This window comes from Pygocentrus nattereri, chromosome 10 (genome assembly GCF_015220715.1).
Source record: "Pygocentrus nattereri isolate fPygNat1 chromosome 10, fPygNat1.pri, whole genome shotgun sequence".
Lineage (NCBI taxonomy): Eukaryota > Metazoa > Chordata > Actinopteri > Characiformes > Serrasalmidae > Pygocentrus > Pygocentrus nattereri.
Window position 1 is genome coordinate 40,940,729 of NC_051220.1, and position 26,122 is coordinate 40,966,850.

Below are 26,122 nucleotides of genomic sequence, written 5' to 3' on the forward strand. Positions count from 1 at the left end.
AACTGTGTCATATTGTTTTATTACTATTTTTAAAACTGCCGTGTTTACGGCAGTCGTTATTTTTTTTCATTTTACTATACTCTTTATTTTGATTCTTCACTGTTAATATTTATCCTTCTTGTACAATAAGATGCGTGCAGTTGCATTATAAATATTAGAGTGTCCGTGGATATTGTTGAATATAAGTTTGTATTGGAACAGAATAATATTTTATGTTAATTTATTCCCTTTTTTAAGTATTTAGAGACATGTGTGATCCAACTTCTCTTTTTGTGTTATGTGATTTGCTTGGTTCTGGGGCCCCTGACAGCCGTTGCTGCAGGTTTGCGTAGTAGAGGTAGTTACTCTATAGCTGTTGGCCTACCTAAACTTATGGGATTATTTAGACATTCCCGGGGTGGGAATAGGTCTATTTGTGGGTTTGGGACAGAGGGGTGGGTTTTTTTCTTTTTTAGTTGTATGTTTCTATTTTTTTCTCTAGTTGTCAGTCTTCCTTTTCTTGCAGTTTCTTTGGTCTCTTCAGACAAGCTTACTCCTGTGCACTATGAGTCAGATGTCATCTAGGATTAATACTTGTACTTCTGGCATCACCTTAGCCTCATGGAATGTTAGAGGAATGGGTCATCCAATCAAAAGGGGTCGGGTTTTCTCGCATCTGAAGATGTTGAAAGCTGATATAATTTTTTTACAAGAAACGCATATTAGTCCCACCCAGCAATCTACGTTTAGAGCACGTTGGATATCCCAGGTATTCCAGGCCTCATTTTCTTCAAAAGCTAGGGGTGTGGCTATTCTTTTTAAAAAAAATATCCCATTTCATCTTGAGAAGATGATAGCAGATCCACAGGGCCGATACATTATTGTATCTGGCCATATTAATTCATTTCCTCTCACACTGATTAATATCTATGGCCCTAATTTTGATTGTCCTGATTTTTTTCGTAAAATCTTTGGTCTGATCCCACTTGCCTTGAGTGAGAATATTATTATGGGAGGTGATTTCAACTGCTATTTAGATCCATATCTGGATAGACTCTCTACTAAGACTCCACCCACGTTGGCCACAGTACAAACTCTTAATAATCTACTCAAAGCAGGGAACATGGTGGATATCTGGAGGCTATGTCATCCAACTGGCAGGGACTATTCATATTACTCACATGTACATAAGTCTTATACAAGGATTGATTACTTCCTTGTGTCTTCTGAGTTGGTATCCAAAGTTTGCAATGTTAAATATCATAATATATTAATATCCGATCACAGCCCAATTACATGTGAGCTTCAGAACATTGTCTCCAAACCAGCGTATGCATGGCAGTTTAATTCTAATCTTTTATCAGATCCTGCCTTTGTCAATTATATGAAGGTAAAGTTCGCAGAATTCGCAGAATTTAACGACACAGCAGATGTATCAGACTCCACTCTCTGGGAAACGCTCAAAGTTGTTGTCCGTGGCTATATTTTGGCATTCGAATCCTCAAAGAAAAAAGAAATGAATCGGAGACTTGTTGAAATTGAGAATATGCTAAAAATAACAGAACAGAAATATAAGTCTTCCCTTTCAATTTCAGATTATAATAAAATTTTACAACTTAGGTATGAATATAATACTATTCTCAGACAGAGAGTTGAGCACCTTTTACTTAAACTTAAGAGGAAACAATTTGAGTTGGGAGACAAACCAGAGGGACTTTTGGCAAGGCAGCTTAGAGGAATTCGTGCGAAACAAGCCATTCATAGGATTCAGTCAAGATCAGGGGATTTAATTACGGATCATAAGGAGATCAACAATAGATTTAGAGATTTTTACACAGAATTGTACTCTGCCAAATTCTCGGCTTCAGAATCTGAACTGGACTCTTTCTTTAAAGATCTTGCCTTGCCGAGACTATCTGACTCAGCTAGAGAGTCACTGGATTCCCCTGTTACTCAGTCTGAGATCCTTGAGGCCATTAAAAGCTTTCCTTCTGGTAAAGCAGCTGGGCCAGATGGTTTTGGCTGTGAATTCTATAAATTTTTTTCTTCCAAGCTCTGCCCGTTTCTGCGGAGAATGTATGACGAATCTATTGTAAACAAACAATTCCCTGATTCCTTATATCATGCCAACATATGTCTTTTGCTGAAAAGGGGGAAGGATGATACAGACCCCGCCTCATATAGACCCATTGCCCTGCTCAATTTTGATCAAAAAATAATATCTAAGATAATGGCCAATCGATTAGCTAAACACATATCAGAGATCATTCACCCTGATCAGACAGGGTTTATTCCTGGTAGATTTTCCTTTTGTAATGTGCGTTTGCTTCTTAATGCCATGCGTGTGGCACAAAAAAGCAATTCCACTGCGGCTGTTGTTTCACTTGATGCACAAAAAGCCTTTGACCAAGTGGAATGGCCCTATATGCTTTATGCATTGAGGAAATTTGGATTTGGGGACTTTTTTATTGATTTGGTTAAGGCCATATATTTGCATCCATCATCTTCCATTTTAACCAATGCTGACCGTTCAACTCCTTTTTCACTTCAGCGTGGTGTTCGACAAGGGGATCCCCTCTCCCCACTTCTTTTCAATATTGCATTAGAGCCTCTTGCAGTGGGAATACGGAAACATCCAGACATTCGTGGTATTAAAATGGGAGATCTGGAGGCTCTAGTCATTCTTTATGCAGATGATCTGCTTCTGTGCATCTCAGATCCTGTATCTTCTATCCCCTCTCTCCTGGAATATCTAAAACTATTTGGTCAGCTGTCAGGATACACAATTAACTGGAATAAAAGCGAATTGATGCCACTCTCTCAAAATTTTGATCCAAATCTTTTGGCCTCCTTTCCCTTTAAGGTGGCCAGGGAACATTTAACTTATCTTGGGCTTCAGATTTCCTGGGATCCAAAAACAATATTTAGGTTAAACTTTCAAGCTGCGTTAGAAAAGTTAAGAACAGACGTTGAAAGGTGGAAATTGCTCCCCTTGTCTTTGATTGGTAGAATAAATGCAGTTAAAATGATTACACTCCCAAGAATTTTATATATTTTTCAAAATCTTCCTATTTTCCTCCCAAACTCTTTTTTTCAACAACTGGATGCAATTGTCTCATCCTTTGTCTGGGCTCAGAAGACCCCACGTATTTCCAAAATGCATCTACAGAAAGCTTCAGTCGATGGTGGACTAGGCCTGCCCAACTTTAAACACTATTACTGGGCTGCAAACGCCAGAGCAATTTCCTTTTGGCAACTGGGATCACGTGAGGGACTCATTTTGAATTCTACACCACTGTGGGTTAAATATGAGGCCGGATCAGTTACAAAGACATCCTTACCGGTCTTTCTGTTTTCTAAGGTGTCACCTAGCAATACTTTAATAAATAACAATTTCATTATTAAAAACTCACTTAAGATCTTAAACCAGATCAAACGCTTCACTAATGCACCACTAACTTCAGTCTATACCCCAATTATGTGTAACCATTTCTTTCTACCTGCTAAGATGGATAAAGCCTTTTCTGTTTTCGAAAGCAAAGGACTAAGAACTATAGAGGACTTGTATGTAGATGGGACCTTTATTTCATTTAATCAATTCAAAGATAAATTTAACCTTTCGCATATACATTTTTTCCGTTATTTACAGCTTCGGCATTACGTAAGACAAAATATTTCTCATTTTGAATCAAAGCCAAGCGATCACACATTATTTGGTTTTTTACACACAGACCCCACATCTAAACAATTGATTTCACATTTTATCACAGTTTTGAGATCTACTCCAGACACAACTAAATTTAGAGAGGCCTGGGCGAGAGAGATTGGTAGCGAAATTACAGAAGAGGTGTGGGTGGAGAGCCTGTCTCGGGTATTATGCTGCTCTGTAAATTCTCGATACAGGCTGATTCAGTTTAAAGTGCTTCACCGGCTGCATTACTCCAGGACCAAATTACATAAGATTTTTGAATCCATCTCACCTCTCTGTGAAAGATGCAAAATTGAGGAGGGCTCTTTGACTCATATGTTTATAACCTGCCCTGTGTTGCAGACCTTTTGGTCAAGAATTTTTGATTGGCTTTCCAAAATCCTTGAAATAAAATTAGACTTTGATCCCATAATCGTAATATGCGGGTGTTCTGCATTATCATCCACCTTCCCTTACAAGATACAACAGGTGGTGATGGCTGCTATGATTGTGGCCAAGAAGCTGCTCCTTTTAAATTGGAAATCGCCTTCAGCTCCATCGTTCAAACATTGGCTAGCTGAGATGCTCAATTTTGCCTCTATGGAGCATTTATGTAGCCGTCGACCAAGTGCACAGAAGTACATTAACCATATTTGGAATCTAATAATCAGTTATTTTAAGTAAATGTAAGACCACAAATGTAAGTAAATGTAGGAAAATGTAAGACCCTTTTTTTTTTTTTTCCTCTTTCTCTTCTTCAATGCTGCTATTGTACATGCTACTGTCACTGTTGTTGTTATTTTTACTATTATTATCATATCATTCTGTTGGTATTATTATTTTTATTTATTTATTTTTTTTAATGTGCTTGATAGGAGGGGGTTGGGTTAGATTGTCTGATATGTACACTCTTTTTGTTAGTTTGAACTGATTATACAACCAAAATAAGCTAAAATAAAGTATTCAAAAAAAGAGAACGCAGCTCCACTGCTCCACAGCCCAGTGTTGGTGGGGGTGGGGATGGGGGGGGTTTATACCCCTCTAGCCCACACTTGGGATTGAACATGACTTTTGGATCATGTGAGGCTCCTCCAGAGCGTCCCAATCTATTGGTCAGTGCTTTTCTATGGAGACTGCATGTATCTGAATGCCTTGTTTATGTCATAAAAACCGCAACTCATACAAATGAGAGAATGAGTGCGATCATACGTCGGGATGTCAGCCGATTCCGATCGTGCACCCCAGCTGAAACTCCATGTCACAAGTGTTTCTCGGAGGTAGAGATTTGTAGGCCTTTCTCGAATGGACATCCATTAAACATCCCCCTAGAACATTCTTCAAGTTCTTTAGAGGTTTTTTTAGAAGTCTGTCAGATGCTGTTGTGCTCTTGCTCTTAAAAACAGTGACTCTAGTGGTTCAAAAGCACATCGAAAACATCTTTTGACCACGTTCTCTCCCCACAGACTTCATATCTCCTTGCCAATCAAAATGTGCTGACTCTGGGGGGATTCTAAATTAGCCTTTCCAAAAACCAAACACACCAAATCCCCCTCCCAGCCATACTGAGGACATCTTAATTCAGCATGCCGGAGCATGTGGGAGTGACTCCAAGGCTAAGCCCACGGTTTGGCTCAGCGCTGGGAGAGAATGTTTGGGTTTTTTTTTTTTTTTTTTTTTGCATGTCCTCCATCTGGACAGGCCATCCAGGTGGTCACAGGTCATATCATCTGCGCAGACTTGTTAAGGTTGATGATTTCCGTGGTAATTGCGTTATTCTGGCACAGCTCCAACGCCCTGCCTGAGCTTTTGGCCAGAGATGTCCTGTAGGATGTGCTCCGGTTGCTGGCCTTGCAGAGCGTCCCCCAGAGAAAGCGCAGCACGGACGGGCTCAGGATGATGAACACCCAGGGGTCGATGATGGAGTTGACGGAAATGAAGCGCAGCGCGATCAGGTCGGTCTCGTGGCTCTTTTCACTTTCCTCTGCCGACGAGTTGATGTACACACGGATCTAAAGGGAGAAGAAGAAGGAAACCAAATCAGTCACAAAATAAAGTTCTGAAGAAGAATCTTACCGCCAGAGACAGACGTCCGGATACTTCCCTGCTCCCTGTCAAACAGCATTTCAAGAGATTAATTACTGTAGAAATGCAAATCAGCACAGCACAGCAACCTGAGTCTAACCAGTAATGGAAGCTTATGCCCTACCTACACTAAAATCCTTACACACTCGCCTCAGACTATGCTGAGCTGTTCTCTAACAGATTTGCTTATCTACAGTATCATAAACCACACAAGCCAGTCTATTTTAGATATCAACATATGGCTTTTTTGTACACTAGATGGACAGAAGTATTGGGACACCTACACATCAGACCTACAGGAGCTTTTACAACATCCCATTCTAAATCCATAGACTTTAATATGGAGCTGGTCCCCCTTTGCAGCTACAACAGCTTCCACACAAGATTTTGTAGAGAGTCTGTGGGAATTTCCGCCCATTCATCCACAAGAGCATTTGTGAGGTCAGACACTGACGTTGGACGAGAGGGCCTGGCTCACAATCTCTGCTCTAGTTCATCCTAAAGGTGTGCTATGGGGTTGAGGTCAGGGCCAGTTAAGTTCTTCCACACCAAACTCACCCATTCAGGCCTTTAAGAAGCTGCTTTGTGCACTGGGTCTCAGTTATGCTGGAATAGAAAAGTTATTCCCCAAACTGTTCACACAAAGCTGGAAGCTACAATTGTCCAAAAGGACTTGGTGGTGAAGCATTAAGATTCCCCTTCACTGGAACTAAGGATTCTAGACCAGCCCCTGAAAAACAGCCCCATATCATTATCCCTCCTCCACCAAACTTTACAGCCGGTACAGTGCAGTCAGGCAGGTAATGTTCTCCTGGCGTTCATCAAACCCAGGCTCGTCAGATAGAGAAGCGTGATTTGTCACTCTACAGAATATGTTACACTGCTCCAGCGTCCGGTGGCGGCGCTTTGCTCCACTCTACCCGACTCTTGGCATTATTCTTGGTGATATAAGGCTTGCGTGCAGCTGCTCAGCCTTGAAAACCTGTGGCACAAAGCTCACAGTTTTTGTGCTGATATTAAAGCAAGAGGAGGTTTGGACTCTTTTATGCTCTATGCTCCTCAGCACTCGGCGACCCACTCTGTAACTTTACGTGGTCTGAGCGTTCATGGCTGACTTGCTGTGATTCCTAAATGCTTCCACTTTTCAATACCACTCACAGCTGATCACGGAATATCTAGGAGGGAAGAAATTTCATGAACTAACAATGGCTTCCTATTACAGCACCTCGCTCAAATTAAGCTTTCAGAACGACGATGTTTGTAAAGGCAGACTGCATGGATAGGTGCTTGATTTTATACACCTGTGGCAGTGAGACTGAATGAAACACCTGAATTCAAAGATTAAGGGGTGTGTCCCAGTACCTTTGTCCAGCAGCACTGCTGTGTCTGATCCACTCGCACCAGCATAACACATAATAACACACCACAGTGTTACTGCAGTGCTGAGAATGACCCACCACCCAAATAGTACCTGCTCTGTGGGGGTCCATGGGGGTCCTGACCACTGAAGAACAGGGTAACAGAGTATCAGAGAAACAGATGGACTACAGTCTGTAACTGTAGAACTACAGAGTGCAGCTATACAGTAAGTGGAGCTGATAAAGTGGACAGTGAGCGTAGAAACGAGGAGGCGGTCAGAACGTTATGCCTGATCTGTGTAATCATATTGATAAAAAATAAATAACTAATTCCTACCGACTTTCTAGTTGAGCCAAAAGGATTTGCTTTGGCTGACGATGTGTGACTTGCAGCCTGGGAAACGACATTTTTCCTCCAGTGGCGCTGGCAGCTGGCCAGTAAAAGTTAACGTTCTGAGTGAAATGTGGCTTTGCCTGTCATAAAAAGCCACCGAGGCAATTTGCCCTCTTTAATGTGTTGTTTCTAAATCTCCCACAGGACTGCCGACTCAAGAGAATGGCTAAAACTGTGGAGCAAGCTTTCATTATTAGAACGTGGCATTAACATCAACTTTGACTGTGACGACTCCAGAAGTTGCCCATGGTCACAGCATCTACATCAATAACGGATGTTTACTGAACGTTTCATCAAACTGCAAAATGTCTGTTGTTGCAGCTGATCAACGGAAGTCACAGCTGTCAATCGTACAAACATCCAGACGCTCTGGTGAAGCGATAGTATTAAAAATCAAGGCTAGCTTACTTAAAAGTCCATATTCTACATTTTTCTTGATTTCATTCCATTTATTTGCTTTCTTGCTATCTTATTACCTTTTACAATCAAATGTGCTGTTTTTGTTACAGCGCCGTTAAGACTAATATATATGGAAATGAGCTCTGCTCTGACTGGCTGCCTTGTGAAAGCACTCAGCGCTGAAACACCCCTTATAACTTCAGTGAAAATGGGTGGAGCGAATGTATGGAAGGTTGAATAGCTGGATATGCTTTAATGTTTGCTTTGTCTGACATCACAGAAACAGTTCATTCAAATTTGTGACATTGGTCTGTTTCAGACTTTGACAATGTTTACATGTCAGATGAAACGTGTTAAAAAAATAGGATGGAAAATGTGTTTTTTTCCGTGATATGTGCCCTTTAAACGCCCAGTGAAAAAAATGTGCCTCGTTTGAAACTGCGCTGTGTAAAGGCCTCTCAAATGAGTCAAGGTGACTGTGTTTCCCAGACCTCTGCAGTAAACCTAATTGGGTTGATGTGTCCTGGGAACCAGACGGTGTTGTCCCACAGGAGACAACAGCTTTCATGAAGCTCAGGTTTTGGACAGCGGGAGTGCAAGTTCATGCTAAACCTCTCTGGAAGGCTCTGCTGAAAGAGCAATCATACGGCACTTTAGGCCTCGTTCACCACCCGCTCTTAAGAAGAAATCTCTCTTAAAACCCACTTATGCAGTTTCCACAGGTGTTTTCTTGTTTGGGGTTTGGTCTCAGGTAAGAACAGAACCTGCACGCTCAAGAGCACGAAGCGAGAACAGTTCTGCGCTTTGAGAATGCGCACTACTCTACTCTACTCTAGGTTTAGCACCAGGATTAGGTTTAGAGGTTGAACATTTTGGGTTGAAGTTAGGGTTAAGTCCAGGATTAGGATTAGGTTTTGAGTTGAGATTAAGGTTAGGCTTTAGTCCAGAGTAAGGATTGGGTTTTGGGTTGAAGCTAAGGTTAGAGTTAAATCCAGGGTTAGGATTGGGTTTTGGGTTGAGATTAAGGTTAGGCTTTAGTCCAGAGTAAGGATTGGGTTTTGGGTTGAAGCTAAGGTTAGAGTTAAATCCAGGGTTAGGATTGGGTTTTGGGTTGAGATTAAGGTTAGGCTTTAGTCCAGAGTAAGGATTGGGTTTTGGGTTGAAGCTAAGGTTAGAGTTAAATCCAGGGTTAGGATTGGGTTTTGGGTTGAGATTAAGGTTAGGCTTTAGTCCAGAGTAAGGATTGGGTTTTGGGTTGAAGCTAAGGCTGGAGTTAAATCCAGGGTTAGTATTAGGTTTTGGGTTGAGATTAAGGTTAGGCTTTAGTCTAGAGTAAGGATTGGGTTTTGGGTTGAAGCTAAGGTTAGAGTTAAATCCAGGGTTAGGATTAGGTTTTGAGTTGAGATTAAGGTTAGGCTTTAGTACAGAGTAAGGATTGGGTTTTGGGTTGAAGCTAAGGTTAGAGTTGAATCCAGGGTTAGGATTAGGTTTTGGGTTGAGATTAAGGTTAGGCTTTAGTCCAGAGTAAGGATTGGGTTTTGGGTTGAAGCTAAGGTTAGTGTTGAATCCAGGGTTAGGATTAGGTTTTGGGTTGAGATTAAGGTTAGGCTTTAGTCCACAGTTAGGATGGGGCTTTTGTGGATGTTAAGGTCAGGCTTAAGTTCATTGTCAGGATTGGGTTTTGGTGGAGGTTAAGGTTAGGTTCAGGATTTGGATTTGGGTTGGGTTTGTGATTAGGATTAAATTCATGATTAGGGACAATTAGGGTGAATTTAATAGACATGAAATAAAATCTGAAAATTAGTTTTTCCTGATATGTGCCCTTTAAACGCCTAATAGAAAACAGTGCCTCATTCGATTTGCAAAACTGCGCTGTGTAAAGGCCTCTCAAATGAGTCAAGGTGACTGTGTTTCCCAGACCTCTGCAGTAAACCTAATTGGGTTGATTTGACTGTGTCCTGGAAACCAGACTGTGTTGTCCCACAGGAGACAGGTCAAATCCAAAACAAGCTAAAAACACAAAAAGACAAACATAACAAAAACAGACAAACACGTCCCAAACGGCAAGAAGGCAAAGTCCAAAGTCCAAAGACGCAGTCTGATACACAGGCAAATGCACTCAGAAAGAAACGCTCAGTAGCTCAAATGAAAGAAGCAATGAACCCTTTTCACAAGATACTGCAGCGCGTAATCGCTGGGTAAAACAAATTCCGCTGTTGCCTTGCGGACAGTTCCTAACTTCAGAAACACAGGCGTTCCTATCACTTCAGCTCTTCACAGAAAGGAGTCTCACTTTATCTTCGTCATAGTTGCCAAGATTCAAATTGGAGGATGTGTCTAGAACTGTTGGAGAACCAAACATACATCAGTATGAGAGTCCAAACTAAATAAAGGATATAAATGATTCACAGCTATCAGAGCACAGTAACGTCTCCTGACGTCTACAGAGAGATAAACCGAAGGACAGGTGGAAATAATTACACCCAAAACGCCGGATTAGCCATGTTAGCTGAAGAGGGTTGGGGTTGGGGTGCTGGGTCATCAGGCCCCATAGCACCGCTGTAGACATTTTATTTAATGTTTAATCTGCAACGAAAATCTGTCAAAGACTCAAAAACTGGTGGCTGGTTAGTGTAGTGGTTAACACCTCTGCCTTCTACGCTGTAGACTGTGGTTCAATCACCCACCTGGGCAAACACCCTACACTATACCAATAAGAGTCCTTGGGCAAGACTCCTAACACCACCTTGGCCTACCTGTGTAAAATTATCAAACTGTAAGTCGCTCTGGATACGAGCGTCAGCCAAATGCTGTAAATGTAAAAGCACTGAGGCTGAAGTCAGCTTCTTATTTGAATTGTCCTGTTCCACCTCAAATGGTGCAGCAGCTACATTCTGGTGGCTCAGGCAACTTTTAAGGTGAAACCATCAGCTCCGGTGAACCTACAGCCACTCCCCACTGAGCACTCGCTCTCTCTGTGCTGCTCATTTTTGGAAGCAGTGCTACCCTGCAACAAATACTTTCTGCAGAAAAAATGCAGAAATGTGAAAAAGGCCTATAGCTCGCGATGACTGGACTAAAGCCAGGGCTTTAAACGCTATCTATAGCAAGTCAAGACAAACAAGACAGGTGTGTCATTAGTTTTCAGGCGAAGGGGAACGACGACTGGCTGAGGATGGTGGTGTGACAGTCACGTGATCACCAACGGGGGCTCTGGGAATCAGAGTTCTCCAAGGAGTAAGTTCTGGAGGGATGCGTGACAGGAAGTCATGCCAGTATTGTTTGTTTATTTGTGCCCAAATTTCTCCTGTGACTTTATGATATTTGCTGGTGTAATACCACTAATCCAGTTAAGCCCTTAAATGCCTGGGAATTGCTGGACTGTTAAGAATGGAAGTCCTGACCATTTAGTAAATCCCAGGCCTTTTGCATTGTTTTCCATGTATTAAAGTCAATTAAGTGATACTTTTTTTTTTGATCCCACAACTGGGGAAATTCCACCTCCGCATTTAACCCATCCGTGAAGTGAAACACCACATACACACTAGTGAACACACACACTAGGGGGCAGTGAGCACACTTGCCCGGAGCGGTGGGCAGGCCTACCCATGGCACCTGGGGAGCAGTTGGGGGTTAGGTGTCTTGCTCAAGGACACCTCAGTCATGGACTGTCGGCCCTGGGGATCGAACCGGCGACCTTCCGGTCACAGATCCCTAACCTCCAGACCACGACTGCCCCACAACAGTTTCAATGCCCCGTCTGAGGATTTTGCGCATGTATTTGTGTAGTTTTTACACTGGCAGTCACAAACCAGCTTTACAGGAGGCTGAGTCTAAGGGTTCTTTAGTAAAGGCCATGGTTATACTCAGTGGTGGACGAAGTACACAACCCATGTCCTTGAGTTAAAGTAGATACCCAAGGTAAATATTACTCCTGTAAAAGTAGAAGTTCCTCCCTTTAGACCTCCACTTGAGTAAAAGTACTAAAGTATTTCCCTTCAAATGTACTTAAGTATAAAGTAAAAGTACTAAAAGAGTAATTCTGGCTCTGATGTCCTGTTATCATTTTTATAACCAGACTGGCTTCATGAACTCATTTCAGGTGAAAGTCCTCCAGCGTCTCTCTTGGTAAACCAGTCTTTTAATAGAACGTCATTAATTAGTGACGCTGACGTCTATTAAAATGATCAGAAGCACAAAACACTGAAGGTAAACAGTTTCCATCAGGGAGAACCGAGTGGCTCTGAAATCACTTTTTACACACAAGCAAAGTTTCAGTTTCAGATTTATTTACAACTTAGTTCCAAGTTTAAGTTGAATAAAAACTGGCTTTAAACTCAGGATCACAGATGAGCTCCTTTACTATGTTGATCTGTAGGCGTCTGTTCATAAACATAAACCAGCCCAAACTCATTTACTATAAAATGAAATGGTGTTTGTAGAAATTCAGAAAAAAGCCGCGTCAGTCTCGACTGCATATGTGGACATATTTCTATATTGAGCTCTATTTACACAAAGTTAGGTTAGTTCATCATTTATGTTGAACAGACTCTCCCAAAGTTTTACGCTGCTGCGCTGACGTTGAACCGCGTGCTGCACTGGGTCGGTATGACCAACAGGTCAAAACCAGCTCTAAACAAAGTGACCGCTGGGCCCTGATTGGTGCTCTGGCTTTGCGCTTCTTTCGTTTTGACATGTTACGTTTTTATACACACAGAAACCAAAAGGAACGACAGATTTCTCAGAATGTAGCAGGAAAAAGTCGGATATTAGACTCTGAAATGTAGTGGAGTGAAAGGAAAAAGTCGCCCAGAACGGAGAAACTTCAGTACAGATACACCAAAAATACTAAAGTACAGAAACTAATTACATTTACTCAGTTACTGTCCACTAATGGCTATACTGTAGATATAACCGTGGCTACTCAAAAAATCATTTGAATATATAATTGCATGAATAAATGGTTCTCATCCATGATAGACAACCTTTAGTGTATGGTTATTTAAAGCACCTATTAAAATGGTTTTATATAGTACCAGAAAGAGTTCTGCTGTTGTTATAGGTCATAGAACCTATTTGCCACTACATGGAACGTTTTATGCAGAGTAGTGAGTAATCCAGGAGTGACACATGCAAGCAGCAAATCCCTAAAAGTTTGAGGAAGAACCACTCGGAGGAACCAAGACTCAAAAGGAGAAGCTTACTGCATGAGGAAGAACCACTGAGGACACGCAGAAGCAGAATTCTCCAGCAAAAACATTAATAATGATATTTATTAAGCAAAATGCTTTTCAGCCAAAACTCTTGATCACCACCTGGCTTGTTCTGAGATCTCCCTCTGACTCTGATTGGTCCACATATCTCAGAGTTTCATAGTGACATAGTCACTGACTGGTTTAATCTAGTCAGTGTCATGAGTTTTTTATTGTTTATTAGTTTAACACAATAATTTAATGAGCTGATAGTTCATGCACTCCTGCATAATTCATAGGTGACACTGCTGAATTCATAGTAGATACTGAATTATTTATAGTGGACACTGATTAGGTCAGAGTAGATATTGAATAATTCATAGTAGATACTAAATTGTTCATAGTGAAAACTGGAAAATGCACAGTAAATATTAAATAATTCATAGTCAATACCAAAAAATTCATAGTGGACAGTGAGAAATTCATAGTAGGTGCTGAATAATTCATAGTGAATACTAAAAAAATCACAGTATATACTAAATAATTCATAATGAATACTGAATAATTGATAGTAGATATTGAATAATTTATAGTAGATGCTGAATAATTCATAGTAGATACTGAATAATTGATAGTAGATACTGAATAATTTATAGTAGATATTGAATAATTTATAGTAGATGCTGAATAATTCATAGTAGATACTGTATAATTGATAGTAGATATTGAATAATTTATAGTAGATATTGAATAATTCATAGTAGATTCTGAATAATAGTGAATACTAAATAGTTTGTAGTAGATACTGAATAATTCATAGTAGATACTGAATAATTCATAGTACATACTAAATTAATCACAGTAAATATTGAACAATTCATAGTGTATATTGAATAATTTATAGTATATACTGAATATTTCATAGTAGATACTGAATAATTGATAGTAGATATTGAATAATTTGTAGTAGTTTCTGAATAATTCATAGTGAATACTAAATAGTTTGTAGTAGATACTGAATAAATTGTAGTAGATACTAAATGAATCAAAGTAAACATTGAACAATTCATAGAGTATATTGAATAATTTATAGTACATACTGAATATTGACTGAATAATTGATAGTGCATATTGAATCATTTGTAGTAGTTTCTGAATAATTCATAGTGAATACTAAATAATTCATAGTAGACACTGAAAAATCTGTAGTGGATAACAATTTCTAATAAATATTTCAAAATCATGGTGGATACTGAATCATGTCTAGCAGTAACTGAACACTTAAGAGTAAATACTGAACGATTTACAGTAGATCTTGAATAATTCCTCAAGCTTTATCTCTTCTATTAAACTGATTTTTATTTCAACGAATCCACATATGCCTGTGAAGTATAGCGTGAAACTGGAATGCAATAAAAAAAAAAAACAACAGATATTGCTGGATGTTTATCCGCCGGGCAGGTAAACCAAATATTATCAGTTCAGGCCCATCAGAACATGTTCTGTGGCATTCTGTCATAGTAAATGTGTTGTTGGATATGACTGGGTTGGTGACGGCATAAGAAGCCTGTGGTGTGAAGAGTCTATCTTGCATAATTCTTGGAGTATAATGAACAATCCCAGTGGATTCTGAATCATTTCTAGCAGTAAGTGAACACGCTATGGCTCTATCTGCAGATGACCGACTGACAGACACATCAATGTCAGTCTTTTTCGAGGAGCACATCCGCCTGTCTGTGCTCTACTAGAGGCTCAATCTAGAGCGTGTTGGCTGTGTGTCCTGGTCCCAGTGAGTGCTTTGTTGTGGTTGTATTTCCGTTCTGTCTGCTGGGTGTTTCTTTTTACCCTCTGAGCAAGTTTCTCTAAATTGAAAGGCCTCTAACTCTGATTTCACACGCTCCTCAGGCGCCAGACGACAGACAGCCTTTCCTGCTCTGTTTGCCCACAGCAAGAACGAAACCCGCAAGTGTTTTATCGCTCAGATTTGCAGTAAATTCGGCCATGTGGGCTGAGCTGGTGGCAATTCAGAATAAATGATACCCTGGCTACATCTGTCCATGCGCTCTGATTGGCTGAAGCAATATCTGATAACAGCATGCTCTTTTTTATTATGACTGTATCGTTCCGTTATCCACTGGTTGCTTTGCAACAATGATGGTCGCTTCACTTTAATCTGGAGAAACTAGCTGGGTACCAAGGTCTAGGCTGGCGTCATAGGCCGTGCCAAAGTGAAGGACCCTTCGTTACAGCCTAGAAATGCAGCCTACATTCTGAGTGATGTCGAAGATGCAAGAGATCCTTCCGGGTCTTCGGTTACCCACAGTTCTCGGTGTACAATAACGGAAAAGAAAAGTGTTGGAGCAGAGCTCGTTTTAAAATGTCCTTGAATTTGTCTTCATTACCTTATAAAGTGCAGAACCTCTGATTAATTAAAGTATTCATATTGTATTTAGAAGTATTTGCATGTATGAATTTTCAGTGGTGGATGAGGTGCACAAACCATGTACTTGAGTTAAAGCAGAGACCCCCGAGGTAAAATATCACTCCAGTAAAAGTAGAAGTTCCTCCCTTTAGACCTCCACTTGAGTAAAAGTACTAAAATGGACTTAAGTATTAAAGTAAAAGTACTAAACGTCACGACTGCATATGTGGACATATTTCTATATTGAGCTCTATTTACACAAAGTTAGGTTAGTTCATCATTTATGTTGAACAGACTCTCCCAAAGTTTTACGCTGCTGCGCTGACGTTGAACCGCGTGCTGCACTGGGTCGGTATGACCAACAGGTCAAAACCAGCTCTAAACAAAGTGACCGCTGGGCCCTGATTGGTGCTCTGGCTTTGCGCTTCTTTCGTTTTGACATGTTACGTTTTTATACACACAGAAACCAAAAGGAACGACAGATTTCTCAGAATGTAGGAGGAAAAAGTCGATATTAGACTCTGAAATGTAGTGGAGTGAAAGGAAAAAGTGGAGAAACTTCAGTACAGATACATGAAAAATACTAAAGTACAGAAACTAATTACATTTACTCAGTTACTCAGTTACTGTCCACCACTGTGAATTGTGTTGTACTACATAAGAAGATCTCTGCCTTTTCCATGAAGAAATGAAAAATGAACAAACTCAATGCAGCAGCTCCTTTTTTTTCACCAGTTACCTCACGAGTTCGGTGCTGCTCTGGTGGCCTCAGCACAGCCTTGTTTGGACTGTTCCCTGGTGTGACCAATAAGCTACTAAGGAGGAGTCTTTATAGGACAGTCCTACTGAGGACCCACACTAACTTGGCTGCCTGGGCTTAGGATGCAGCTACCACTGTATCTTTCTTTGATTTTTGTCGAATGACAGCAATCAAACGCTCCAGGCACAGCTGTGGTAGTCCTCATCTTTCTACCTCGTGCTCATGCTGCTGTTATTTGCACCTTACTCTTATCATCGCAGACTCTACATTGCTTTATTGCTGAAAGAGGAATTCCACCAACTTTTCCAAATGTCTGCATAAGTCACTTGTTGAGATGTAAACAGAGTTTTTATATGGAACATTGAAAATGCGTTTTTAAACCAAAATCTTCTCAAAACTGCCATAAAACAGCGTCTCAGGCATCAGGCAGTGAACTCAGAACCATTTCATGTAGGAACTTTCTGAGAGGAGCTTTTAAAGGTGGACGTCTGGTTCCTATCACCACCACTGTGAACAGCTCTTATCCAGAGCGACTTACAGTTTGATCATTTTACACAGGGAGGCGAAGGTGGTGTTAGGAGTCTTGCCCAAGGACTCTTATCGGTTTAGTCAATTTGTCTCCGAATTATCAGTGTTCGTCTTAAATCTCTCTCTTTGCTGTTTCTTTAGCTGCTAGCCAGGCAAGATTGTTGTCAGACTGTTGCCTGCGTTGCTATGGTGACCAGCCGTCTGCGCTGATCTTCAGGGTTAAAGGGTGAATCAGCAGTTCTACATTAACTCCAGCGTTTAAGACCATTTACTGTTAAACTGTGTTGAAGGATCAGCAGAGCTTTATTTTACTGTAGAGGAGGATTATTTTAATATTACCTACTGATCTGATTCAGCTGTGGAGCCACGACAGGGCAGCAAGAGAGTCACATGCTGCCGACCCCTGAGTTAGATAATCAACAAAACATCATTTGACTGGGGTGCACAGACTTTTGCATATGATTGCATGTGACTAAAGTTATATAATGAATAAGGTTTGCATGTCGTTTACTTTCTGTATCAACCTCTGGCATTTTTGTCTGTGCTTCGGAGTCAAGACTTGACAAAAGTCCAGCAAAAATGGAAAGGATGTCTTTTCTTTCTGCAAAACAAGCCACACAGTACATCAATAACCTTTCATCAAATTCAAATCCTAATGAAATATCTCCTCTTACGCTTACAAACACAGGTGTGGTGGGATTGAAAGCTTAGAATCTGCACTTTCCACACAATTAATCGCTTTGTTTCAATGAACTACGAGTCAGAAATTCTTCATAAAACATAACAGCACTGCCGATTTCTAAGGGTTGAATGAAGATCTACAGTACACGGTATATCTGCACTAACCGTAAACATTCACTATGAGTGTGAGCTCAGAGCTTGGGCTGCAAAATATGGACAGAATATCATATTCTGGTTATACTCTACATTATGGTTGCAATTAGATTAGATTAAGTGACCCTCATTAGTCCCACAACGGGGAAATTTCACCTCTGCATTCAACCCATCTGTGCTGTGATACACCACATACACAGTAGTGAACACACACACACACACACACATATACTAGGGGGCAGTGAGCACACTTGCCCAGAGCGGTGGGCAGTTGGGGGTTAGGTGTCTTGCTCAAGGACACCTCAGTCACATCCTGTCAGCTCAGGGGATCAAACCAGTTCCCTAACCCTGAGCCCACGAAGCTTGGGGTAAATAAAACACTGTAAAACCTATGGCCTGTATTACATAACAGAAAAGATTTATGTCTATTGTGGCATGTTATTTGAAATAGCACACACACACACACACACACACACATATGTGTGTGTATATATATATATATATATATATATATATATATATATATATATATATATATATATATATATTAATGCTAAATATATGCTTTAATGCTTTAATATATTAATATTAAATATATATAAATTATTTATATATATATATATATATATATATATATATAAATTTTCAGTTTTTGACATAATTTGAAAAACCTTGTTGCCCTTTATATTGTATAAAAATTAGTTTAACAGAAAAGATTTATGTCTATTGTGGCATGTTATTTGAAATAACACACACACACACACACACACACACACACACACACACACACACACACATACACACACACACACACACATATATGTATATATATATATATATATATATATATATATATATATATATTAATGCTAAATATATGCTTTAATGCTTTAATATATTAATATTAAATATATATAAATTATATATATATATATATATATATATATATATATATATATATATATATATATACATTTTCAGTTTTTGACATAATTTGAAAAACCTTGTTGCCCTTTATATTGTATAAAAATGAATGAATCGAAGGAAATCACCCAAAATTGCTTAGAAAAAAATCTGGTTCCATAGACTTACATTAAAAGTAAAGCATGTTTTTTCCTTCTCCTGTAAAGTTTTAGAGATACAAGGTTTTCATCCGACAACAGATATATATACATATAAACAGACATATCAGTACAGTTTCTGCTGTTAAGGCACATCTGGCCCGTTACAACTGGTGGCTGCCCATTCCCTTATAACTGAATCACACACAGACGGACTGCGCAGTCGCTCCACACTCAGAAGTGAGACCACAGGAGGAAACAGTGGGATGACTGATCCACCTTCGATGGAAAGTTCAATTCAATGGAAACTCAGTGGAAGTCGTATAGCAAGCTTAACCGCATATCACTTCCCACCCACATGATACGACACCACACCGGCTGTGATTCTTCACTACACAAACACAGATTATTTACACACACAAACAGCACACACTTTCATGTTTTCATACTACTCATTATTGTTATGCGGTACCAAAAGTTTAATAAACGTTTGCTGTGTCGTCTTTGGGGAAAATTGCTGTTTTGTGCAAAACATTACCATTACAATCATTAAAAAGTTAAACGTTAGCAATAATTAATATTATAACAATAATAATTTAATAACTATAATATTACCATGTAATTACTAACTTATTACTGATCTATAAAGTAAAGCGCTATTCAAAAAACCTTCCACAAGTGAAATGTCAATTAAATTATGCAGTTAATTGAAATGTACGTGCAAAAGTTTGGGCACCCCGATGAAATAAAATCAAAATAGTTGATTTTATTGATTTTCTAACACACTTCTGCACATTTTCACGCACAATTACTCAAAATGTACTGAACTGGCAAAAGATTGATATATAAAATGCAGTCTGTGCAAAACTAATGGCATATTTTCTTTTTTAAACTAGATGTGCTTTTCACACATTGTGCATTAAAATTTGCCCAAATCTGTCTGTCTGTCTGTCTATCTATCTATCTATCTATCTATCTATCTATCTGTCTGTCTGTCTGTCTGTCTGTCTGTCTGTCCGTCCGTCCGTCCGTCCGTCCGTCCGTCCGTCCGTCCGTCCGTCCGTCCGTCCGTCCGTCCGTCCGTCTATCTATCTATCTATCTATCTATCTATCTATCTATCTATCTATCTATCTACGCCAGCCCTCCTTTTGGAAACTTTACCTCCAAATCTAACACACGCTAAGCAAACAAGCCTAAAGAGGTTAATACTCTGGATCAGGGGATGCATTAAAGGGGAATTCTCTTGCTTTCCCAAAGTCCTGTACAATTCAATGACTGAGATGTAAACAGAGTCACTGTGGTTTGGTGTTCTAGATAAACTGACTGAGTCAGAACTGTTCACAGTGGTGGTGATGGGAACCAGACGTCCCTCTCTAAAAGCTCCTTGCAGAAAGTTCCTACATGAAGTGGTAATGAATTCAGGGAAGGATACATGCAGAGCACTGTATGGACGTACTACTATTTTCCCATCATCAACATTCCATATAAGCTCAGAAGACTCGTGGGGTTCTCTGGTGGTTCTGGATGGTAAATAAAATGTCTATATCTGTGTTGTAGTCATGGTGACGTCTGGTTCCCATCACCACCACTGTAAAGACATTAGAGTCTCTACATTCAAGCATTTCACACCAAACCCACTCTGAATGACTCGGTTTACATCTTAGGCAGAATTTCTGACAAACCAGCAGAGAGTTATAGGTGAACTGTGGTGGAATTCCAGGAGCAGGGTTGGTGACCACTTATCTACAAGATCATGCCATATGAGATTTCAGTGAAAGGTTATGACATTTCTGACCTTAATGCAGATCTCAGAAACTTACTGTAAGTGTCAGCATGCCTATGAGCACAGTGGTCATCAGCCTTTATCCTGGAGGTCCTGCAGGCTTCACCTCCAACCCAAAACCCAGATCGTTTACTCATACGGCGTTTGGCAGACGCTCTTATCGCGCTGCTGTTCCAGAGCCGGGCGAAAGCAGAAAACTGACCATGACTGATATAGTCTGGCATGCGTGCCCAGCCGAGGAACTGGACGCCAGTCTACTGCATGCACAGCTATATTATTACCCACTAAGCGAAAAGACAAGCCCTACTAGATGATACCTCAAGGGTTCTTTCGTAGACAATGGTTTTATATAGAACATGATTAAAGAGTTCTTTGCATCAGGAAAGGTTTTTCCAGATTGATGGAAAATATGCATGACGGTCCTATATAGAACCTTTTTGAAAAGGGTTCTATACAGCACCTGAAAGGGTTCTATTGTTACAGTGTCAAGCTTGTAACAATATAGAAGAACCCTTTCGGGTGCTATACAGAACTATTTTCAAAAAGGTTCTATATAGGACCATCTGTAGCACATTCTGCTCATGGTTCTATATAGAACCACTTCCTTTACTAAAGAACCCTTGAAGCACCATCGTTTTAAAGATGTTCAAGGCCACTAAACTATAGAAATATATACATATAAATTGTTACAGTCGTATCTCCAAACCTCCAGCTGCTCTTTAGTGTGTCAAACTTCATGAGGGAAGGACCAAAAGAAATGGCCAGAAATTATGTAATAAGTAATGGTCACACTTTGTTTGGATGGTCTATAGATGATCTACAGATACAGATAAGGTTAGGGTTAGGTTTAGGAGTAAGAGTAGGTTTTCTGTTGAAGTTAAGGTTAGGTTTAGGTTTAGGAGTAAGAGTAGGTTTTCTGTTGAAGTTAAGGTTAGGGTTAGGTTTAGGAGTAAGAGTAGGTTTTCTGTTGAAGTCAAGGTTAGGGTTAGGTTTAGGAGTAAGAGTAGGTTTTCTGTTGAAGTTAAGGTTAGGTTTAGGTTTAGGAGTAAGAGTAGGTTTTCTGTTGAAGTCAAGGTTAGGGTTAGGTTTAGGAGTAAGAGTAGGTTTTCTGTTGAAGTTAAGGTTAGGGTTTAGGTTTAGGAGTAAGAGTAGGTTTTCTGTTGAAGTTAAGGTTAGGGTTAGGTTTAGGAGTAAGAGTAGGTTTTCTGTTGAAGTTAAGGTTAGGATTAGGTTTAGGAGTAAGAGTAGGTTTTCTGTTGAAGTTAAGGTTAGGGTTTAGGTTTAGGAGTAAGAGTAGGTTTTCTGTTGAAGTCAAGGCTAGGGTTTAGGTTTAGGAGTAAGAGTAGGTTTTCTGTTGAAGTTAAGGTTAGGGTTAGGTTTAGGAGTAAGAGTAGGTTTTCTGTTGAAGTTAAGGTTAGGGTTAGGTTTAGGAGTAAGAGTAGGTTTTCTGTTGAAGTTAAGGTTAGGGTTAGGTTTAGGAGTAAGAGTAGGTTTTCTGTTGAAGTCAAGGTTAGGGTTTAGGTTTAAGAGTAAGAGTAGGTTTTCTGTTGAAGTTAAGGTTAGGTTTAGGTTTAGGAGTAAGAGTAGGTTTTCTGTTGAAGTTAAGGTTAGGTTTAGGTTTAGGAGTAAGAGTAGGTTTTCTGTTGAAGTCAAGGTTAGGGTTTAGGTTTAAGAGTAAGAGTAGGTTTTCTGTTGAAGTTAAGGTTAGGTTTAGGTTTAGGAGTAAGAGTAGGTTTTCTGTTGAAGTTAAGGTTAGGTTTAGGTTTAGGAGTAAGAGTAGGTTTTCTGTTGAAGTCAAGGTTAGGGTTTAGGTTTAAGAGTAAGAGTAGGTTTTCTGTTGAAGTCAAGGCTAGGGTTAGGTTTAGGAGTAAGAGTAGGTTTTCTGTTGAAGTTAAGGTTAGGTTTAGGTTTAGGAGTAAGAGTAGGTTTTCTGTTGAAGTCAAGGTTAGGGTTTAGGTTTAAGAGTAAGAGTAGGTTTTCTGTTGAAGTTAAGGTTAGGTTTAGGTTTAGGAGTAAGAGTAGGTTTTCTGTTGAAGTTAAGGTTAGGTTTAGGTTTAGGAGTAAGAGTAGGTTTTCTGTTGAAGTTAAGGTTAGGTTTAGGTTTAAGAGTAAGAGTAGGTTTTCTGTTGAAGTTAAGGTTAGGGTTAGGTTTAGGAGTAACAGTAGGTTTTCTGTTGAAGATAAGGTTAGGATTAGGTTTAGGAGTAAGAGTAGGTTTTCTGTTGAAGTCAAGGTTAGGGTTAGGTTTAGGAGTAAGAGTAGGTTTTCTGTTGAAGTTAAGGTTAGGTTTAGGTTTAGGAGTAAGAGTAGGTTTTCTGTTGAAGATAAGGTTAGGATTAGGTTTAGGAGTAAGAGTAGGTTTTCTGTTGAAGTTAAGGTTAGGGTTTAGGTTTAGGAGTAAGAGTAGGTTTTCTGTTGAAGTCAAGGTTAGGGTTTAGGTTTAAGAGTAAGAGTAGGTTTTCTGTTGAAGTTAAGGTTAGGTTTAGGTTTAGGAGTAAGAGTAGGTTTTCTGTTGAAGTCAAGGTTAGGGTTTAGGTTTAGGAGTAAGAGTAGGTTTTCTGTTGAAGTCAAGGCTAGGGTTAGGTTTAGGAGTAAGAGTAGGTTTTCTGTTGAAGTCAAGGCTAGGGTTAGGTTTAGGAGTAAGAGTAGGTTTTCTGTTGAAGTCAAGGCTAGGGTTAGGTTTAGGAGTAAGAGTAGGTTTTCTGTTGAAGTCAAGGCTAGGTTTAGGTTTAGGAGTAAGAGTAGGTTTTCTGTTGAAGTTAAGGTTAGGGTTAGGTTTAGGAGTAAGAGTAGGTTTTCTGTTGAAGTCAAGGCTAGGGTTAGGTTTAGGAGTAAGAGTAGGTTTTCTGTTGAAGTCAAGGCTAGGGTTAGGTTTAGGAGTAAGAGTAGGCTTTCTGTTGAAGTCAAGGTTAGGGTTAGGTTTAGGAGTAAGAGTAGGTTTTCTGTTGAAGTTAAGGTTAGGTTTAGGTTTAGGAGTAAGAGTAGGTTTTCTGTTGAAGTCAAGGTTAGGGTTAGGTTTAGGAGTAAGAGTAGGTTTTCTGTTGAAGTTAAGGTTAGGGTTAGGTTTAGGAGTAAGAGTAGGTTTTCTGTTGAAGTTAAGGCTAGGGTTAGGTTTAGGAGTAAGAGTAGGTTTTCTGTTGAAGTTAAGGTTAGGTTTAGGTTTAGGAGTAAGAGTAGGTTTTCTGTTGAAGTTAAGGTTAGGGTTTAGGTTTAAGAGTAAGAGTAGGTTTTCTGTTGAAGTTAAGGTTAGGTTTAGGTTTAGGAGTAAGAGTAGGTTTTCTGTTGAAGTTAAGGTTAGGGTTAGGTTTAGGAGTAAGAGTAGGTTTTCTGTTGAAGTTAAGGTTAGGGTTAGGTTTAGGAGTAAGAGTAGGTTTTCTGTTGAAGTCAAGGTTAGGGTTAGGTTTAGGAGTAAGAGTAGGTTTTCTCTTGAAGTTAAGGTTAGGGTTAGGTTTAGCGTGAGAGTTAGATTAATAAACACTTCAAGTTCAGTAGCATTTAATAGATAGACTACCAAGGAGTGTCTACAAGGCATCTACAGTGGACCATCAAAATAAAGTGTTGCCTAAACAATTTCTTTACTCCCTTCTATTAAACATTATAAAACCTGTAAAGACAGCCTTTCAGAGACACAAGGTTTTCTTCTAATAATGACGATTTACAGAGTTATGTGTGAAAGTTGATTAGGTTGATTTCCTAGGTGAAAATAGGTTCACACGTCCTCTACAGTCCACACATCTTAGCTCACAGTTTCTTTTGTGTTTGCCGAGTTTGAACATGTTCAAAAAATACATTAATCAAATATAAAAAGTGCCGTAACTTTTGCACAGGCTGCGTTTCAACGTGCAGAAGCGAGTTCTCTGTAGAGGACGTCTTCACTTCTTTTCACTTAGAAAATCAACACACAAACTTTTACACACGTCCAAACATCTGTACATCTACATCAACGGGTCCCCAACATCTGCAGCTGTGGGCAGCTTTTCCTCAGTGTGTGTCCGTGCATCTTACCATGAGTGGCAGGGAACATATGACGAAAATGACCGTCATAATGACCAGCAGGATGAGGTGCTCCACCTCCTCAGCCAAGGAGAAGTGCCTCCTGTCCTTCCCTCGGACCACCGCGCAGCCCCGTTTCCTGGCCCGCCGGCGGTACATCATCACCAGCTGGTACACCACGAGGCAGTTGCAAGCCACCACCAGGAGCACCATGGCCAGCAAGAGTGTGGCGTAAATGATGGCGAACACTTTGTCCTCGCGGGCCTGCGGGTTCATGTCGATGAAGCACCACGTTCCTGGACAGTACTGCACGTAGTCGCCGAAACCCGCAAAGGGCAGGGCACAGAAGGCCACGGAGAGGGCGTAGATGGTGGGTACGGCTGCCAAACCGTAGCGGGCGCTCGCCCGGCGCCCATATTCATAGGGCCAGGAGATGGCAATGCAGCGCTCTAGTGCCATGGCTAGCAGGAGCGCTAGCGTGCTGAGGCTGAATAGGGTCATGGTGAACCCGAAGTACTCGCAAACGGGACCCCTGCTATTCCTGTCGGTGGCCCCCATGCCCACCAGCGAGGTGTTTAGGTAGTGTGCCACCTGCACTAATGGGCTAATCATGCACGTGCCAGCCAGGTCCGTCACCACGAGCGCCGTCACGAGGACGCGGAACAAGGTACAGCGGCGGTGGCGTCGCCGGAACTCCAGCACGACTAACGCCAGCACGTTGCCCAGCACGCCGGTGGCGAACATCAAGGCGCTGATCTCCGGGCTCCCGCCGCCCGGCTTCACCGTCGGCCTCCAGTGGCAGCTGTTGTTTTTTGTCATTTCTCAAACTTTATAAACTTTTTCTCCTCACAAAGCCCGCACTTTTTTCCCGCCTTTAGGAGTGATGGCCGGAAGTCGCTATTACAAGACAGAACTGACGTCTATAACGTGAGTTATAACACCCTGAAGGATGAGAGAACGTCCCATGCGAGAAAGACCCCGAATATAAAGGCACTCGGTGCGCTGGAAAGGCGGTACTTCCAAGAAAAGGTCCGTGTGGGTTTATCCATGGCTTTGATGAAGCTCCCTCTCTCTCTCTCTCTCTCTCTCTCTCTCTCTCACTCTCACTCTCTCTCTCACTCTCTCTTTCTCCCTCCCTCTCTCTCTCACTCTCTCTTTCTCCCTCCCTCCCTCTCTCTCTCTCTCTCTCTCTCACTCTCCCTCCCCCCTCTCTCTGTCTCTCTCTCTCTCACTCTCACTCTCTCTCTCTCTCACTCTCTCTTTCTCCCTCCCTCTCTCTCTCACTCTCTCTTTCTCTCTCTTTCTCCCTCCCTCTCTCTCACGCTCTTTCTCTCTCTCTTTCTCTCTCTTTCTCTCTCTCTCTCTCTCTCTCACACTCTCTCTTTCTTTCTCTTTCTCCCTCTCTCTCTCTCCCTCTCTCCCTCCCTCCCTCTCTCTCACTCTGTTTCTCTCTCGTTCTGTTCTCTCTGTCTCTGTTTCGTGACTTTTGAGCTCGTGCTGGAGGAGCTGCTGTATGTACACACCCCTTCCTACCTCATCCAGCCTGAATCAGCGTGAGAGTAAAGAAACAGCACAACCCACTTTTCTCTGACTCGCCAGTCGCCCGGTTACTTCATCTGAACAGTTGCTCCGTTTGATCGCTTCACAC

At 40.7% G+C, this 26,122-nt stretch overlaps 1 protein-coding gene across 1 annotated transcript; it reads right to left on the minus strand.

Moving 5' to 3' along the window:
• Positions 1–962: 962 nt before the first annotated feature.
• ptger2a (prostaglandin E receptor 2a (subtype EP2)) lies at positions 963–25,603 on the minus strand. The gene is made up of 2 exons (XM_017721616.2): positions 24,487–25,603; positions 963–5,676 (listed from the first exon to the last, which is right to left on the minus strand). The coding sequence occupies exons 1-2, from the start codon at positions 25,291–25,293 to the stop codon at positions 5,386–5,388; spliced, it is 1,098 nt and encodes a 365-aa protein (XP_017577105.1). The 5' UTR covers positions 25,294–25,603; the 3' UTR covers positions 963–5,385.
• Between the last annotated feature and the right edge of the window lie 519 nt (positions 25,604–26,122).